This window comes from Apus apus, chromosome 2 (genome assembly GCF_020740795.1).
Source record: "Apus apus isolate bApuApu2 chromosome 2, bApuApu2.pri.cur, whole genome shotgun sequence".
NCBI classification, from domain to species: domain Eukaryota; kingdom Metazoa; phylum Chordata; class Aves; order Apodiformes; family Apodidae; genus Apus; species Apus apus.
Window position 1 is genome coordinate 119,776,341 of NC_067283.1, and position 18,770 is coordinate 119,795,110.

Genomic DNA, 18,770 nt, shown 5'->3' on the forward strand with positions numbered 1-18,770 from the left:
ACGATGTTATAATTGGGCTAACAAAGAATCTAGATGAAGTTCTGTAACCTACAGAATTATACAGAAGTCTGAATTAAACAGTTTGTTCCAAATCCTCCAACTTTCTGATCTCAGAATGAATGATGTTTTTTTCTAAAGGACAATAAGGGCTTTAAAGTCCTCTTTGCAGAGTGCTACAGATATTACTGTCAATTAGATTGCTAAGATGAACTGCTTGCATTCTGCTCTTTCCTCAAAATTTCTTAACTGTCCTGAAAATGCTAGTCAAGAAACATTCATAGTCAGTGTGTTTTGTAATTTAATGCATTTTTACCTTTTCACTACAGTATATTCACCTTGTGACACAGTTTCAATATAAGTTAAATGCAAAGCCTTCTTGTCAAGCTCTGTCTCTACAGCCTTTTTACACATAAACATTAAATTTCAGAACTTTCTTCTGCTTTCATACTGCCATAATTATGGTGGGAAATGGAACAATAGTGAAATATCTTGCAGAAAACAGGAGCTGGATTTGCCAATTTACATGTCTCGAGTACCACAGATAGATGGAAAATACTGTTCCTCAGCTGAAATCAGAGAGAAAGAAGCCAATAAAAAAGTAATAGTCAGAGAGATGACAACCTGTATGGACTAGGTGTGTACAAGGAAGGACTAGAAGCACAGTTCACTTATCTTTTGGATTGGAGGGATTTTCTAAATCTAGTTTACCTGTGACATCACATACATCCTTTGGGAGCCAGGACCACTGAACATTAGTTTATTTGAATGGTCCTATGTGGTTGTAAGGAGATCTATACAGAACTCCAGGCAGTAACTTGACAGTGATAGGTGTCCTATTGTACACCTGATTCTGAAGATTAACCTGATAGCCTATTTCACTCCTTCATGTAATGTTAAATACCCAGTATACAGTCACATGTCTCCTTTGAAACAGCAGAACTGCTGTGTATGAAGCAGATAGATAGGAAAGTAATCTTGTACTATGAGAGTAGATTTAAAGGCCACAGCTGATGGTGGCAAAGCCAAGCATAAAGATTTAAATGAAAATTATCTAAATCACCAATTTTACTCAAAAATATTTTAGTCTGCAGACAATAACCTTGATTTATATAGTATCTTCTCATTTTATTTTGCATTTGTCCTTGTTTTCCTAAGGAAGGGTTAATCCACATTAACTGGTAACTATTAAAATACATTAATTGCAAGTAAATATACATTTTACGCTCACTTTGGTTCTTCTTTTTAATAAGATATATTCTAGCAATATTCATTTATTAAAGCAATTATATGGCACAGCACATATTTGCTCAGATGATTAGTTTTCTCATTTCTTACATGTTTTCAGTTTCTTACAGTTTAGTGATGGATAATTATAGAATCTAATTTAACTTCTATTAAATCAGGCATTTATATTTCATGCAGATGTCCATAGCTTCAGCCTAGATATTTTAGTTAGACTAAAGCATTTATATCCTCTAGAGTCTATACTGCACAGGAGAAAAATAACAGAGACTACTACTTCATTTCTACCTAAGGCTATCAGCAAGAAATAAATTATGTGTCAAATGCCTTGATAATAGCACCATATAAATGTACCCATATTCCACTAATAAGAAATCCCTTTGTGCACTCTACGCTGAAGTTTCTGCCAACTTAGCCTAGTTTTGCTAGTTGTTTCTCACAGCCTGAGCCTGCTCATTGCTATGATTTGGAGAATGTGAGCAAAATTTATCAGCTAGTCATCAAAGAAAAAAGGTTTTGGGCATGAAAAAAATGTGTGGTTCTGGAAATGCCGAGTGTCCACGTCTGAGGAGTTATGGCTTAATGTCCAAATGGAAACAAGTAATGAGTCTCTCAGGAGCCTGTACAGGGACCAATGTTATTTCAGATGTTCATTAATAACATGGCTGGATTGAGTGCACCCTCAGCAAGTTTGCTGATGACACCAAGCTGAGTGGTGCACTTGATGCGCTAGAGGGAAGAGATGCTACCCAGAGGGACTTTGGCTCACTCAAGGAGTAGACCCATGCAAAACTCATGAAGTTCAGTGTTGTGGTTTAGGTCCAGCCAGTAACAACAAGGCCTCTGCTCACTCAACCCCCACCCCTGCCATGGTATAGGGAGGAGAAAATCCAACTAAGAGCTCATTAGTTGAGACAAGGACAGGAAGGTTTTCACCCTTCAGTTATGGCTTTTGTACAGTGAGAGTGGAGAGACACTAGAACAGGTTGCCCAGGGAAGCTGTGGATGTTCCACTCCTGGAAGTGTTCAAAGTCAGTTTGAATGGGGCTTTGAGCAACCTGGCCTAGTGAAAGTTGTCTCTGCCCATGGCAGGGGATTTGCACTTGATGATCTTTAAGGTCCTTTTCAACCCAAACCATTCTGTGATTCTATGAAATATCTGAGTATTTTATGTATTGCTTATTGTCTCCAGAGCAAGATGTGTACCCTAATCACTATGTAGCTGGATGAAGGAAGGGGACAACAGCATTGTCCCTCAGTTTCCCACTTGATTTTCTGCAGAATAGCACTGATAAGTCTCTTCTGAGATAGTTTAATAGACTGGGCTCTGCAGGCAAGACAGGCAGCCCCCTGCATAGGGCACGAATCCCAGAAAGTTTCCATGCCTTGAACTCAATATTGTCAAGGCAAGCTCACCTAGGCTATTACATTGCTCTCTGCATCAAGCCAGAGGTTCCTATTCATGCTTTCAGGTGCTAGTGACCTTCGATGCTTTGGACATCCTGTTCCAACTACTTCATTGGTCCCTTTGATTATCGAAACCCCAAATAAGCAAACTAAGTATCTTCCAGCTCATTTGCGTCATACTTTCTTTAGTTATCAGGCAGCACACATTTTAGTTTATCAGTTGGTGCCAGGCCAATAGGCAACATTTCCAATATCAAGAAACCAGGCAGTACACATCAGTCAGCTAATTGCAAATTGGCCATTAACATGATGGCTGGATAGGTTCACATGAGCATAACATTATTAATTAAGCAGCAGCTAGATTAATCAAGATAGCAAAAGTAATTTGCTGGAATAAATATTTTATTAGTGTCTCCCAAAGAAGAGGTTTTTAATTAATTAATTTATAAAAACATTCACACTGTGGTGGCTGTAACTCCATTTAAGGATCTGGAAACAGATCTCATCTGTAGAAGGGTTCGTTCCCACTTTATCATTTCATGTTTATTGTCCTTGAGATATCAGTTACCCAGCTGTAATTACTAATATGTTAGTTACAAGACAAGCATGGCTGTTCACCTCTAAACAGCAATGCTAAGCTGCCCTAAGCATCTTGAACTCCACCATTGCATGGTCACTACAACCAAGGCTGCCCTTAAGCTTAACATCCCTCACCAGCCCTTCCTTCTTGATGAGAACAAGGTCCAGCACAGCACATCTCCTTGTTGGTTTCTCAATTACCTGGAAAAGGAAGTTGTCATCAACACACTCTAGGAACCTCCTGGATTGTCTTGTGTTTTGCAGAGTTGTCCCTCCAACAGATATCAGGGTGGTTGAAGTCCCTCATGAATACCATGGCTTGTGAAAGTGAAGCTGCTCCCATCTGTCTGTTGAATGCCTTGTCTATACTGTCTTGGTCAGGCAGGCTGTAGCAGACCCCCACTGTAATGTCACCTGTGCCTGCCTTCCCTTTAATCTTAACCCATAATCTCTCAGTTGGCTCCTCATCTCCCCAGGGAGAGCTCCACACACTCCAGCTGGTCCTTGACATAAAGGGCAACACCCCCACCTCACCTCCTCTGCCTGTCGTTCCTAAAGAGTTTATAACCCTCCATTCTGATGCTCCAATCGTAGGAGTTCTCTACGATGCCAATAAAATCATAGCCCTGCAGGTTTGCACACATCTCTAAATCCTCCTGTTTATTTCCCATGCTGCGTACATTTGCACAGAGGCATTTAAGCTGGGCCTCTCTAACTGACTAGCTGGAGGGCTGTGCTTTCTTTATGCCACACTCCAAGTGCTCCACTGCTGTCCTGCCCCGCTTCTGTAGGCTCTGGGCATCTATTACTGGTGCTAGCATCACACTGAAATTGATCAGCGTGGGATGAATGGAGGTTCCCTCCCCCCCAGCTATATCAGTTTAAAGCTCTCTTCACCAGTTTGGCTAGCCTATGGCCAAGGATGCTTTTCCCCTTTCCTGACAGGTGGATCCCATCAGACTCCAGCAGACCAGGTTTGACAAAGCTGATCCCATGATCCAGATAGCCAAACCCCTGGCTGTAGCACCGGTCACGTAGCCAGCTGTTGAGTTGCTGGATCCAACTGGCCCTGTCTATCCACTTCCCTCTGACTGGCAGGAGTGATGAAAATACTACCTGTGCTCCAGAGTACTTAACTGCTGCTCCCAGAGGCCAGGAATCCTTTTTAATATTCTTAACACTGCTGGTGGCTGCATCTGTAGAAGCCACATGAAACACCAGGAATGGGTAATAGTCAGTTGGATGTACAAGGCTAGGGAGCCTCTCAGCGACATCCCTGATGGAAACACCTGGTAGACAGCACTTCTTTCTAGATCTCTTCTCTCTAGAGAGGTGGTCTGGTCTGCAAATGGGTGCCTCTGTGCCCCTAAGAAGAGAATCACCTGCTTACTATCACCTCTTGCTTTTTCTTGGTTGCACTAGTTGTTATAATTGGAACAGATTGAGCTGCCTTATTCTGCTCCAACACCGGTGTAGGCTTATTATTTTCTTTTATTGTTTGCAGAGAAGTGAACTAGTTCTTCACCTTGGGCTTTGAGGGAGGTCCCTTCCTCTTGCTTGTTCTTCTTCCTACTACCTTCCATTCCCCCACTTCAGTGACTCACCTCCTTTCCTTGGTCACTGGGTGGAGATTATTTGGCCAACAGGACACAAGCTGCACATCCTCAGCAGTGAGCACATGGATCCCACCCTCCAGCTCGTTCTCTGCCTCCCTGGTACTCCACAGCCTCCTCAGTGTATCCTGCAGCTCAACTACCTGTTGCAGGAAGTCATTCACATGCTCACAGCTTTTGCAGGCAGGTTTCCCCCTTACCTCAGGCGCAAGAGAATGGTCCAGGTGAGTTGGATTAAGCTCACTTTTCCTAAACACAGTAGAGGTGGATGTCCTGGAGAGGAAGCTGCAACAGGACTGTGCAGCAGTCATTCACAAGTAACTCAGCTTCAGTCTCCATGGGGAACTGCAGCTTAAGTCTCCATGGGGAAGATTAATCCCTTGGAGGAGGATTAAGCTACAGTGAACTAAGGCCACTTTATTTCTGAATGGGAAAGGCCACACAGGGATTTAATGTACATTATCTTCTGTGCATTGATTTCACAGCTTTAGTTAATTCATCTTAACTTCCCTGAATTCCCTTGTGTGGACAAGTTTTTTGTCTGCAGAGAGGCTTTTGGAGCTGCTTGTGAAGCTCCTCATGCAACCCAATGAAAAAGCAGGTTGAAATTACTTCTGTGCCCTTAAAGGAGCTTATACCTGTCTAGATACTGTTAAATTATGTCTTTCTCAGATGGTTGATCTGTGACACCCTTAGAAGAACTATTTTAATTAGATTTTTTGAATGGACCAGGGGAAAAGGAGGGTTTTTTTAAAACTAATCTCTGGGTTATTTTAGAAATCTCACATGAACAGTCTTTTCAAGGCTTTTAGATAGCACAAATTCTGTACAGCTGCACAAACAATATATTCTCAAGCATGGACATGTCTGGACAGCGCAGTTTAATAGATTTCCTTGCCCAGTGGGATTTTTGTCTTCTTTGGTGGTGGCTGTAAGAAAACATTTTCTCTATATGAAAAGAAAATGAGAGGAGTTTCCATTCCCTGCTCCTAAAGATCTTAATCCCTTTCTCTCGGTGGCACAAGTGACACAGATCTGGGTTGAGAAGGATATTGTGGAAGCTGCTGTTAAAATGACATGATTTTGCTGATGTCTGCTCATTTCTTGCATACTTTAAGTGATTTACTGGTAGGACCTTCTGATAAGGTGTTTCCTGATGCTGATAAATCATAACCCAACTTAACTCTTTAGTTACATCATGACATTTCACATATAAAATTAAACTTTTACCAAGCATTTCTTCACTGGGACACTTTATGCAACACAAAAAGAGATCTCTTGTGGATCCCATACAAACTGTACTATGACTTAATTCTATAGCAGTCAATCAATATTTTATCTTTTTAATATGCAATAGCATGCTTAGCAGGTGCTATGTTCATGTGGACAGAGTAATATGAGACTGGAGGTACTGAACAAAGGAAAGTAATAGCTGAACACCAAGGTCTAAGTGTAGCTGCAGTACCTGTGTTTATATAGCACTGTACTAAAAGCTTCATAAGTGTTCAATGTGTTCTAATTATTGCTTTTCCTCCTCTTTCATGCAGCTGATTGGATTTGTGTATGCCTGTTACGTGATCAGTATTTTCATGGAGGACGAGGACAGCTGTAAGTACTGATACACACCTCTCCATCTCTGGAGCCACAGTACCTGGGGTGAGACTTAGTCTTGCGTTAACTACCAAGGTGAAGAATAAAGCCTGACAAATAGTAGGATCTGGCATTCATGTACGCAATAAATATTGCTCAAAAATATACTTATTTAGGTACTACTATGTTATTTAGGTGTCAGAATTGTACTTAATAAACTTCTTCATGGCACCTGTGAACCACTTGCATGAACCGATTTTACTGCTGAAAAGCCTGTCATGTGTGCTGCAGATATATAAGGTTTTACGTATGTACATTGAAATTTGAACCTCCTGAGAAGATGTCATCTATTTTTCAAAATGGCAGTTTTATCAGCAGTAAAGGTAAAGCAAATAAGTCAAGCCATTTAGAGTGTGCAGTATCACTCTGATCGATCACAGATCACTCTGATTCGATAGATCTGTTCAGCTCTTACAAGTAACTAAATCTTTCATATGAAGTGCTGATCCCATGTTCTTAACCTGTCGTTAGCAAGAAACCCCTGTACACATACCTACACTGTTGAAAAAGTTTGAAAGTGTGAACCCCTTTGAAAAAGTATTTCTTGAAAGTTATTAATAAGCACTGGAAAAATCTGAATATGTTGAACTTTTCGGTAGGATGTGTGAAAAGCGATGGTGAGAATTGCCTAACAAACTCACTATACCCACATGACTAGCAAAGGAATTGGTAAAAGCAATAGTGACACTGGAATGATACTGGATGAGCAAAGAGCAGTGAATACAAAAAAAAAGGAGAAGGTGTGATCATGTCAATTACATCCTCTCATATATGAGGAATTAAGTAGTAAAATATCTACTTCTAGGAAAAGAAAAGGAAAAAAAAGGAACTAATGCCAATACCTTTTCATGGCTACAGGCTAAATAATACACAATCAAATATTTAGTCATAAACTTTTATTCATAAATCTTAACATAGTTTTATTTTTTCACAGAATAGCACTAGTGGGTGAAATGAATACAGTAGAAACATTAATTCAGTTTGTAGGAAAGCAGTTGATAATATCTGGAAAATCTTATTGAAAACATAATTCAAGTAATTCGTGGCTGTGATAGAAAAACAGACTTTTTGATTGAAAACAGTGTGAAGGACATAAACAAAATACTTTTCCATTGGTACAAATGGTACAATGTTCTGTTCTCCATCATAATGTAACAGACATTAATGTCAAATCTATTTTAATGCTGTCATTTAGGTTTCTAATAGAAAGAAAATATATCAAAGAGATTCTCAGATAAAACTGAGTGGGAAGGAGTCATAAGCATGTTGTGCACATAATGTACTGTGAAAAAGCACAAGGAGCCTGAACAAAATCTGGTGCTATAAAGGAGAAATACGAATACTTCAAGGTGCAACATGAAATGGTTGGACTCGATGACCTCAAAGGTCTTTTCCAACCAGAACAAATCTGTGATTCTATGAAGTGCGGGTGTTGAGGAGGAAGAAAAGCCCAGATAAAGTTTCCTTGGAGATCTGGTAATTGCCAGTTAGTCAGGAACTGGTAACAGATGGTAACAGCAGAGGATAAGGTGGCAGCAAGACAACTGTATAATTCAGAATGTATTAACAGTCGTTGGTCAGTGAAACCCAGAGACAACTGTCCTTTCCATATTTCTGTGGTGGGTCATGATGGTTGCTGGGGCTTCGTATGGATATACGGAAAGTTTGTTTGAGACAACTGCTAACAAAATTCCTGGAACAGGGAGGCTTCATTAAATGACTGGGAGAGACAGCAGACTGATAAGGAAGTCACAAACTGCAGTGCCCTTAAAAGGGTAATAGTGAACGTACCTGCACACCCACGTGGAAACACAGATAGACAGACTCTTCACCTTTTACATAAGTATGCTGCATTGTTGGTAGTTTTGTTTAGTCCTTTACAGCATGCTTCACACGTCCGTGTTTTATGCATGGGTGAAAGAAAGATAGAACTCCCACCAAAGACTACAACATGTTCTTGTAAAAAGCTCAAGAGTATATGTGGTTTATATTCTGTCCTCGCAAGAGGGTTATTGTCAAGTGAACATCCTTGTTCACTTGTAAAATGTCTCTGCTTCAGAAGAGTTGGGGCAAGGTCTGTCTTTGACACTCAAGGCCTGATCCGCGTTCCTCTGACTGCTTGCCCACCTTACTGTCTTTTGAGAGTCTCATGCCATATGATACCAATGAAAATTCAAATAACTGAGAACAGAAAACAGTTGACATATGTATTAACCAGTAGAACACATTAAGTGCTAAAGTGATTCAGTATGGAAAACCAATCCAGTGCCTGTTGTGGACAAAGAAATCAGGTTATCTGGGTTTAATTTCAGCTTGTCATCCTGCAATTTGGCAGTTTGGCAATTCGGTGTTTTGTAATGTACAAGTGAAAATCATCTTACTCATCTTGGAAATTAAAGTGCAATTCAGCTCTGTGTCCTTCATTAGGAATGGGCAAGTTTCCCATCCTTGCTTATACCTTCAGATATAAACTTCTAGGTTCTTGTGTGAAAAGATTTTAGTTAGCAGAGGATAAACTCAGGCAGGGGGTGAGAGAGTTGTGCTGGAAGTGGAGCAAATAAACAGAATAAACAAACAGAATAGATACAGCTGGGAGATTTTGAAACCAAATAGAGGGAAATAATTTCTGGTTTGTTGCTTTTTTTTTTTTTCCCTTTAATTCAGCATCCTTATAAGATGCTGAATTTGATTAACAGCAACTATATAGTGCTTTAGTATCTCACTTTGTGCTAATTTGTTTCTTAATACCCGTTTATATTTTAGAGTTCTCTCTGCTCGTACAAAAATATGTTGAAGACAAATGCTAATTCATGTATAGGAATTTCACAGATATGTTTTAAATGAAGAAACCTCTGTAAAGCACAACAGGAAAATGGTCTGGTTAGGTAAAGAAGAACAGAACTTATTCTAGAAAATTTCATGTTGTCAACTTGCAGCATAATGAATAAAAATTTATTTAAGAGACAAGTGCAGTGGTGCTTCAAAATAGTCAGATTAAAAGTAGACAGTGATTACACTAGTATAGAAGTCCAAGAAACTGCAACAAAATAGCAATTTCATGCATTTTAATAAGAATCAGCTGTCTCTTATGTAGGTGCAGCTAGTCTATAATATTTTTTGCAGTAGTTTGTACAGAATAAATCTTCAACCATCTGAGAGACAAAGCCTCCCTAATTAAATATACTCTACAATATTCAGTGCATCAAGCTAACCCCAGTTCTTGGTCTGAAACCCGTCAGGCAGACTTAAAAATTAGTAATAGCTGCCTGTTTAGCCTCTGTGCGCTGCTTAAATAGATTTTGAGCCTGACATTTCAATTGATGGACACTTTTCTGAATGGTAATAATGCTTGAGGAAACATTTATTTCCAGCTATTGCTCACCTTACCTACATTTCAAACTGTACTAAACTTTTACTTGGAAGGAAGATGATAGCAGGTCAAAAGGAATGAAGAAGCAGCCATGTAAAAGGCACACTGCTAGAGTGGGGTTAATACCTTCCATCATTCACCCTAATGAAAAAGTCTATTTATATCTCTTCATTTTTTCATTTCTTTCTTTGTAGATCTTTCAATCTGTGTAAGCTCTTTTGAAGGAACAGAATATGTGAAATCTGTAATCATAAAAGCCTGTCACTATCTTGTTTGTGAATCATTTTGTCCTGAAAATGAACTCAGAAGCTTGTTGCTATCTTGTCAGAGTAGTGAATGGTTTTAATAAAGCAGAGTCTGGCGACTAGGTAAAATACATTGTTAAAATCATTATTAAATTTCTAAATAGATTCTGGATTTTCTTTGAGTAACAATTAATAGCAGTATTACTGCTAAATACTAATTCAGAAATATGACTTGGGCACATGTCAGAGGTGATAGTGTTGTAGTGTATGTGAATTTGTGGAGTGGAAGCTGGGTTGTATATTAATTGCATAGTAAAAAAAAAAAAAAGAGAGAGAGAAACCAGGGGGAAGATTTGCCACAAACCTACAATTGTTATTTCAGCATTTATTATAAAAACAAAACTGAAACACTGAGAGATCAAGCAGAGAAGCTCAAGCCTCTTTTGTGCAGGAACAAAAATAAAGGGCTTCCATTCACTATGAAGGAAAGCTTTATTCCTTAAATGAAAAGACAAGAACAAAATTAAAAAAAAAAAAAAAAAAAACACCACAAAAACCAAACAACCCCAAAATTATTTTTTTCTTTCCCTATGCCAGATGTATTCAGAGCTCACTTCTTTCAGAACAGAGAGGAAGATCAATCTGTTTTGAAAAAGGAAGAGTTTCCCATACTGTGCTATCAATAGAAACCTCCATATGCCATCATTAAACAAATATTAAGTAAAGCAAGATAGATTATTACCACTGTTGAAAAACTACTGCATTGTCTTATCTGATGTATGCTACTACATCTATAAACACCATTGAGCATCTCTTGGTAGAAATCAAATGAGAAATAATTCTTCACATTTAATTTAATATTTGCAGTTACATAGTAGGTCCAGCAGTGATAAATTTCATAGAAATATGCTATTTTGCAAAAGGAATTATGAACTAGCAATAGTTAATATTAGCAACAGACCCATATATATTTGTATGTGTGATTACCTTTAGAAAAATAATACAGACATTTCCTTAACTAAGCAGTTTTGAGGAACCCACTACCAGTATCTTTACATGAACTGCAGTTTGGCATGTGGCTGAGTCCATTTACCTTCTAGTAAAGTTTTTATCATAAAATTGTTAGTATAATAGATGGCCAAGAAAGAGGATACTACACTACATTCTCACTATACTTTTCTTGGACATTACATGAATTATATATCCCAAAACAATGATTATCTAAAAATTACCTCCCTGGGGACGTGTGAAATTTTCCAAAAAGCAACACAGATCCTCACTGGGCTTTAGCACTTACTGCTCTTACTATTCATAGAATCATAAAATGGTTTTGGTTGGAAGGGAACTTAAAGATCACCTAGTTCCAACCCCCCTGCCATGAGCAGTGACACCTCCCACTAGACCAGCTTGCTCCAAGCCCCGTCCAACCTGGCCTTGAACACTTCCAGGGAGGGGCAACTCTTCTGGGCAACCTGTTCCAGTGTCTCACCATCCTCACAGTAAACAATTTCTTCCAAATGTCTAACATAAATCTCCCCTCTTACAGTTTAAAGCCATTACCCCTCATTCTGTCACTACAAGCCCTTGTAAAAAGTCCCTCCCCAACTTTCTCCTAGGCTCCCTTCAGATACTGGAAGGCCACTATAAAGTCTCCTTGGAGCCTTTTCTTCCCCAGGCTGAACAAGCCCAACTCTTTCAGCCTGTCTTCATAGGGGAGGTGCTCCAGTCCTCTGATCATCTTTGTGGCCCTCCTCTGGGCTCATTCCAGCAGGACCATTTCCTTTTTGTGTTGGGGACTGCAGAACTCTACAAGGTACTCCAGCTGGGGTCTCAGAAGAGGAGAGTAGAGGGGGAGAATCACCTCCCTTGACCTGCTGGCCACACTTCTATAGGTGCACCCCAGGACACAGTCGGCTTTCTGGGCTGCAAGTGCACATTGCTGGCTCACGGTGAGCTTCTCATGAACCAGTGTCCCCAAGTCCTACTCCTCAGGGCTGTTATCAATCCATTCTCCGTTCAGCCTGTAATTGTGCTTGGCACTGCCTTGACTCAGCTGCAGGACTTGCCTTTGGCCTCTTTGAACTTCATAAGGTTTGTTTCATAAGATTTTCTCGAGGCATTGGCTATATGTATCTCTAGGCTAGGCACAGAGTTGTAATGGTTCCATAACCAAAATCTATTCTGTAAGTGTTCATTCATCTGAACAGTTTTCAAAAAATAAACACATGTGGACTTCTGCAGAGATTAAGAGTCTAAGAGCTATCCTCAAATGTGGTCTGTGACATCTGGAAAGCCAGAGAACCCAGCTAATGTCTTGAAATATCTGGCTGCTCCTTGCACAGAGGTGCTGCCCGCGTTGCAGGATAGTTGATGGCAGGGAGTGACTCATTTCCTGCTAGCAGCTACTCTCAATGCCTTGCAGATGCCCATCATGAACCAAAGGAAAGGTTGAAGTGTGACCAGAAATAGCACCAGGAATATCCAGGAGGCTCCCTCAGATCAGCTGTGGCCCAGGCCAATCCCACCAGACATTGTCTGACAAATGTCAAGAACCAGTTTCTGTAGACTTCAGAGATCTGTACAGCTGATTAGGTGCAGATTCACCTATTTACTATCCTGTTTATACCTGACTCCACTTTCTCCCATACTGGAAATATAAAGGATAAATCTGTTATTCCAGTAATGCTGTATGGCCCTACAGTCCCATTGGTGTCTTCCTATTTATTGTTAACCTTAATGTGTGAATTAACTGAAAATGCATGCTCACTCCTACAGTAAACACAATGAATTCTGAAGTATTTAATGAAGGAAGAAATACAGCAGGGATGTTAGATTATTCAAATCCCAGCTACATACTATTTCAATTTTGTTGTTGTTGTTTTACATTACCTTATCACACATTACCTGCTTGTTCTCGTTCCTATGGAAACACGTGCATAGAGATAATACACACAACCAAGGGTAAAACCTCTGAGGCAGTATAAAATAAAAGTAGTTAAACAACATAAACACTAAATATGAGAAGAACATTTGAATCAGTGGCCAAAAAAATGCAGAGGAGGCTTGATTCTTCCATCCTTTTTTCTGCTTAAATACTATAGATGAATAATCCATCACAAGAAAACAACTAAAAAAAATACCCATGACACCCTCTGCTTTTACATTCCCCTAGCAAAATGTACAAAATAATCTTCACTTCCAGTTGTTGAAGAGATCTTCCCTGAGTTTCTATACCACTTGCGTAACATATTTTAGCCTATTTCAGTAAAGGATTCAGTTCTTACTGTCGTGTTGCCTCTAATTTCCTCTTCCTGCACCAAGTTTAATTATGACTTTAAACCTGGACTAACTTGCCTGGCAATAGGTATGAAAATAACAGTCAAGATGCCATTTCCATGCAAGCCAGCAACTCATTTATTTTTCATTAAGGAAAAGCGTAAATCACACACATTACAAGAGTCCTCAGATGCCTTCCCACAGTTCTTCCCATAAACACAGGACAAAAGTGGTTTGTTTTGGTGTGGTTTGTTGTGTTGTTTTTTTTCTGAAAGTCAGTAGGAAAGAACCACCTCGATCACTTTAGCTTAAATAATTAATATTGGGTATTCCCCAGAATATTAGCAGGTGAGAGCAGTAGTGGTGAACACACAGTACGGCTTTGAAATGTTCCTGTGTGGGTGAGAAAAACCCGAGTACTCAGAGCCAGCTGCCTGGCACTACAGATAGCTCAGGAGATGATACATACTCTCCTCTATTTCATACACCAAAGTGAGACTTGATCATTTTGATCAAGTTGGAGTTACCCACTCATTCCTTTTTGTGCAAAGTTGAGGGAGAGTTTAGGGGTGTAAAATTTAATATTTTTTAGGATCTCTTTTACATCAATTAATGGTGTGAGCTTTCAGATGCCAAAAGGTACAGAGATGCAACCACTAGCTTTCATCCACTATTTTGGATTCTGACTGTAGAAATAAGCACAAATATATAATGGTTTAAATGAGACTTCAGGAGTACAAGTGAAGCATTTATAAATATCTGTATGGAAAGCAAAATGGGTTTTATGTATAATTTGCTGAAATTACTAACACATTCTCAGAGCAATGTTATGTCGTATATTGGCCATTTTTTTACCTGTTTGGGTAAATAAATATACATATCTATATGTATATATGTGTGTAGATGGACAAGTATATGCATATAGATGGGTATGTATTTAAATATATAATTTTGTTTCAAGCATAGGTATATACAGACTCCTCTTAGCTTTGATTTTAATTTGAGACTGATAGCTAGAAAGGAGCGTTTTTTAAAGGCTACTTCACTAGTACCTCATAAGTTTCTGTTTTGCAAATATAATTCATGTTAAGCTTTTCTGCCCTTGGTTCTGAATATAATTTGCCATATCCCATATGTGTATGCACACACACACTCGGGACCACAGATAGTCTTTTCATCAGTCTTCCTGGTCAAAGGGAATGGGCCTGAAAGGGAAAATCGCCTTGGGAAAATCAATAAATGGTTACGGGAGTGGTGCCACAGGCAGGGCTTTGGCTTCCTAGACCATGGGACTCACTCTGAGAAACCTGGTCTCCTAGGGGCTAATGGGGTTCATCTTTCAGGGAAATGGATGACGATCTTTGACAATAGCCTTGCCAGTCTAGTAATTAGGGCTTTAAGCTAGAGTTGCAGGCGGAGTGGATCCTCAATCCATCCCACTGCCACCCCTTTGAAGCCAATCTGAGCAAGAGTTGCCCTGGGCCTGAAGAAGGATCACAGGCCAGCAGGAAAATACCTGAAATGAAGGATAATGGAATCCCAGGCCATGAGGCATCATCAATGGGAGCCCAACTTAAATGCCTCCATACAAATTCATGCAGCATGGGAAATACGCAGGAGGAGTTAAAAATGTGTGCATGCCTGCAGGGCTATGATGTTATTGGCATCACTGAGATGTGGTGGGATGACTCCTGTGACTGGAGGGTGGGAATAGATGAGTATAAAGTCTTTAGGAGGGACAGACAGGGGCGAAGAGAAGGGGATGTCATCCTCTACATAATCAACCAACTAGAGCTCCACCTAGGGATGGATGAGGAGAGACAGAGAGCTTGTTAGTCAGAGTTGAAGAGAAGACAGGGGCTGGTGACATCACAGTGGTAGTCTGCTGTAGGCCACCTGACCATGATGTCCAAGCGGATGAGACCCTCCACAGGCTGATAGGAGGAGCTTCCCGTTCACAGGCCATGGTCCTCATGGGGAATTTCAACCACCCTGGTACCTGCTGGAGGGACAACACAGCAAAGCACCAGCAATCCAGGAAGTTCCTGGAGTGTGTTGATGACACCTTCCTTTCCAAGTGGTAGAGGAGCAAATTAGAAAAGGTGCTATGCTGGACCTTGTTCTCACCAACAAGTATGGTGTGATGGACAACGTGAAGCTTAAGGGCAGCCATAGGATCCAAAGGGCAAGAAGGAGGGTCTGCACCAAGCTTACTACCCTCAACTTCAGGAGAGCAGATTTCAGCCTATCAGAGATCGGCTTGGTAGGGTATCATGGGATAAAGTCCTGGAGGGGAACAGTGGAATTGAGTGGACTCTCTGCAAGTTTGCTGACAACACCAAGCCATGTGTTGAGGTTAAAGAGATGCCATCCAGAGGGACCTTGACAGGCTTGAGAGGTGGACCTATGCCAACCTCATAAAGTTCAACATGGCTAAATGGAAGGTCCTGTACCTGGGTAGGGGAAATCCCAAGCACAGATACAGGTTGAGAACAGCCCTGAGGAAAAGGACTTGGGTGTTGATCGATGAAAAGCTCAACATGAACCAGCAATGTGCACTTGCAGCCCAGAAAGCCAACTGTGTCCTGAGCTGCACCTGAAGAAGCATGACCAGCAGGTCAAGGGAGGTGATTCTTCCCCTGTACTCTATTCCTGTGAGACCCCAGCTGGAGTACTGTGTCCAGTTCTGGAACCCTCAACACAGGAATAAACACAGAACTCTTGGAGCAAGTCCGGAAGAGGACCACAAAGATGATCAGAGCAGCTCTGCTACAAAGAAATGCTGAGACAGTTGGGGCTGTTCAGCCTGGAGAAGAGAAGGCTCTAGGGAGACCTTATAGCTGTCTTCCTTTCCTGCAGGGGGCCTACAGGGAGGGACTTTTACCAGGGTGTATAGTGACAGGATGAGAGGTAACAGTTTTAAGCTGGAAGGGCTAGATTCAGCTTAGACATTCAAAAGGAATTCTTTAGTGTGAGGGTGGTGAGACACTGGAACAGATTGACTGGAGAAATTGTGGATGCCCCCTCCCTGGAAGTGTTCAAGGCCAGGTGGGATGAGGCTTGGAGCAAGCTGGTCTAGTGGGAGGTGTTCCTGCTCATGGCAGGGGGGTTGGAACTAGGGGATCTTTAAAGTCCCTTCCAACCCAAACTATTCCATGATTCCATGAAAAACAATTAACTTCAAATAGGAATATAATTATAATAAGATAATTTTCCTGGGAAATCTTTACTGGGAATCATACCTTCATTTAAGATTTTTTGTTTGCTACTATAATAAATAATATTCCTATTAAAATGGAACCATTCCAATTAGAGGGCATATGCTGTTTGGTGAGATTTCCTTGATATTTCTTTGGTCCATGCATTGCTTTCCTGCTCCCAAATACAAAGTAAGCCCTTTTCTTTAGTTAGCTGATTTGATTCAATCTTCTACTTAGCTAATTTAATATTGATTTCACTTTAGTCTCCTCTTTCCCTCTACTGGGCCTTTTTGTTTAAATTGAATCTGCTTTTAAATGGATGCTATCCCAACCTTCAGTTGCCTCAGTAGCCTTTCCACTTAAATTGCACCTATTGTCAAATCAATCTTACTCTAGCATCCAGCATCCAATATCCCTTTCCCCAACCTTCCATGTAACATCACATACAGGAGTGGTGCCCATTCCTGTCCCTACCTTTTGCCCAGCTTCTCCATTAAAGTGAAAACTCTTTACAAGCCCATTTTCCATGTCGAGTACCAATCTTCTTAGTTCTTTGTTTCTAAATGGCAAAAGCTTTGTGTCTACTTTAATCTGTGGACCTTGAAAAGAAACTTTTCAAACTCCCACTTCTCTTTGCAAATGCCATCTCCCCCAGGTCTTAACTTTTATGCAGACAGCTTTTCCTAATTTCTGGGCCTCATCTTAAGTAATATAATTTCATTGTTATTGCTGCTTGAGTGATAATTTCTCAGTTAGCACATCATTGCCTTTGGTGTGGGCACTGTGAGCCTGGAGTGAGTGGTGTGCCCATGTGCAAGGCAGTGTATTGAGCCAAGGAGGGTGTGGGATTAATCAGGCTCTGCCCTGGGCCATAAATTATCTTGGTTATATGCTGATAAAGAATGCTTATGTACTGGGGACTTAGTGACCTGAACAGTCACAACTGAGATAAATATTCTCAAGCCTTCCCTTTACACATATCTCAAACATGTTTGACACACTCAACAGACTTGTGGATTAATTAGGGGGCCAGAGTTCTAAATACCCTTTCCTTTATGCCTGTGTCTGGTCTGAAAGACTGGCAATGAGGTTTCATTTTAGAAGAAAGAAGTGTCCTTCCTTTTTCCTTACAGACAATATTCTTAAAAATGAAAGCAGATCCATACAGAACAGCTGAACTGAGAGATTGCCACCAAATTTTCCTGAAGCTGAGGTTTATTTACAATTCTTTCTAATATTAAGCTTTGAAATACAGCACTAAAAAGCCATAACTGCTTATTTTTTTTTATTTTAAGGGGATATCCAAGTTAAAAATAATACAGTATGGGTCCCATTGTATGTAATGTATGTATGCAATTGTAGATTATAGCCTTAGAGGCTACTCAGACAGCTAATTTGCAATGCAACTACTGGATAAACTCAAAAAGAGATGGCTAACCAGAACAAGTCAGTGAAGTACATTGAACCAAGCGATAAATTTCAGGTCACAGCTAATTTTGGAAGACCACTTTATTTAGTAATATGTAGTTTCTCAAAATGTGGCGAAGTCAAACAACTCAAATAAGAATTAACTATCCATCGGTTTACTCATCTTTGAAAATCTCAGCTCTAAATGTCCTAAATCTGAAGGCAACCAGTATGTTCCACCAAAACCAGTTCTCAATTTTGTTTTTAAAAAGAAAGGATAACAATGTTGATTGTTGATAAAATCAAAGCAAGAGAAAGACCCATGCAAATAAAGTATCACAAGAATTTATTCAGAGAACTACATTCAAAGAAGAGAAAGAAGAAGATAAAATATTAAAACTAAAAGGTTTTTTGCTAAACTCTTTTCTTTATCCTGTTGAATTTTAGTGTTACTCAGTTTGCTTTACTGTGTCTCAGATGTCATCACACCTTCAACCCTTCATAAAATAACCTTTGTAAATTCCTCCTATTACTAAACCTGGACTTGTCTGTATGTTGTGTTTTTCAGACTTTCTAATTGTATTGTTTCTATAGTCCTAATGATTTCAGGATAAAAGAGAAGCAAGATTTATAGCAAGAGGCGTTATCTTGCTAAAATGGGTGATGCATCTGCTAAGGTTTTCCAGTTGGGCCGGTTGGTCAACTACAATATATTATCTCCTTCTAAAGAACCTATTTTTCAAAAAGTCTACAATTATATTTCTTGTATTTAGTCTCTGTT

The 18,770-nt window shown here is 40.0% G+C and overlaps 1 protein-coding gene across 2 annotated transcripts in view; it reads left to right on the plus strand.

Annotated features, from left to right (window-relative positions):
- Positions 1 to 18,770, plus strand: part of NKAIN3 (sodium/potassium transporting ATPase interacting 3) — a 362,324-nt gene that overhangs the window by 327,950 nt on the left and 15,604 nt on the right. For both annotated transcript variants that reach the window (XM_051610729.1, XM_051610730.1), the window contains exon 5: positions 6,389 to 6,449. In XM_051610729.1, the coding sequence (XP_051466689.1) occupies positions 6,389 to 6,449 (61 nt within the window). The remainder of the gene's footprint in view (positions 1 to 6,388; positions 6,450 to 18,770) is intronic.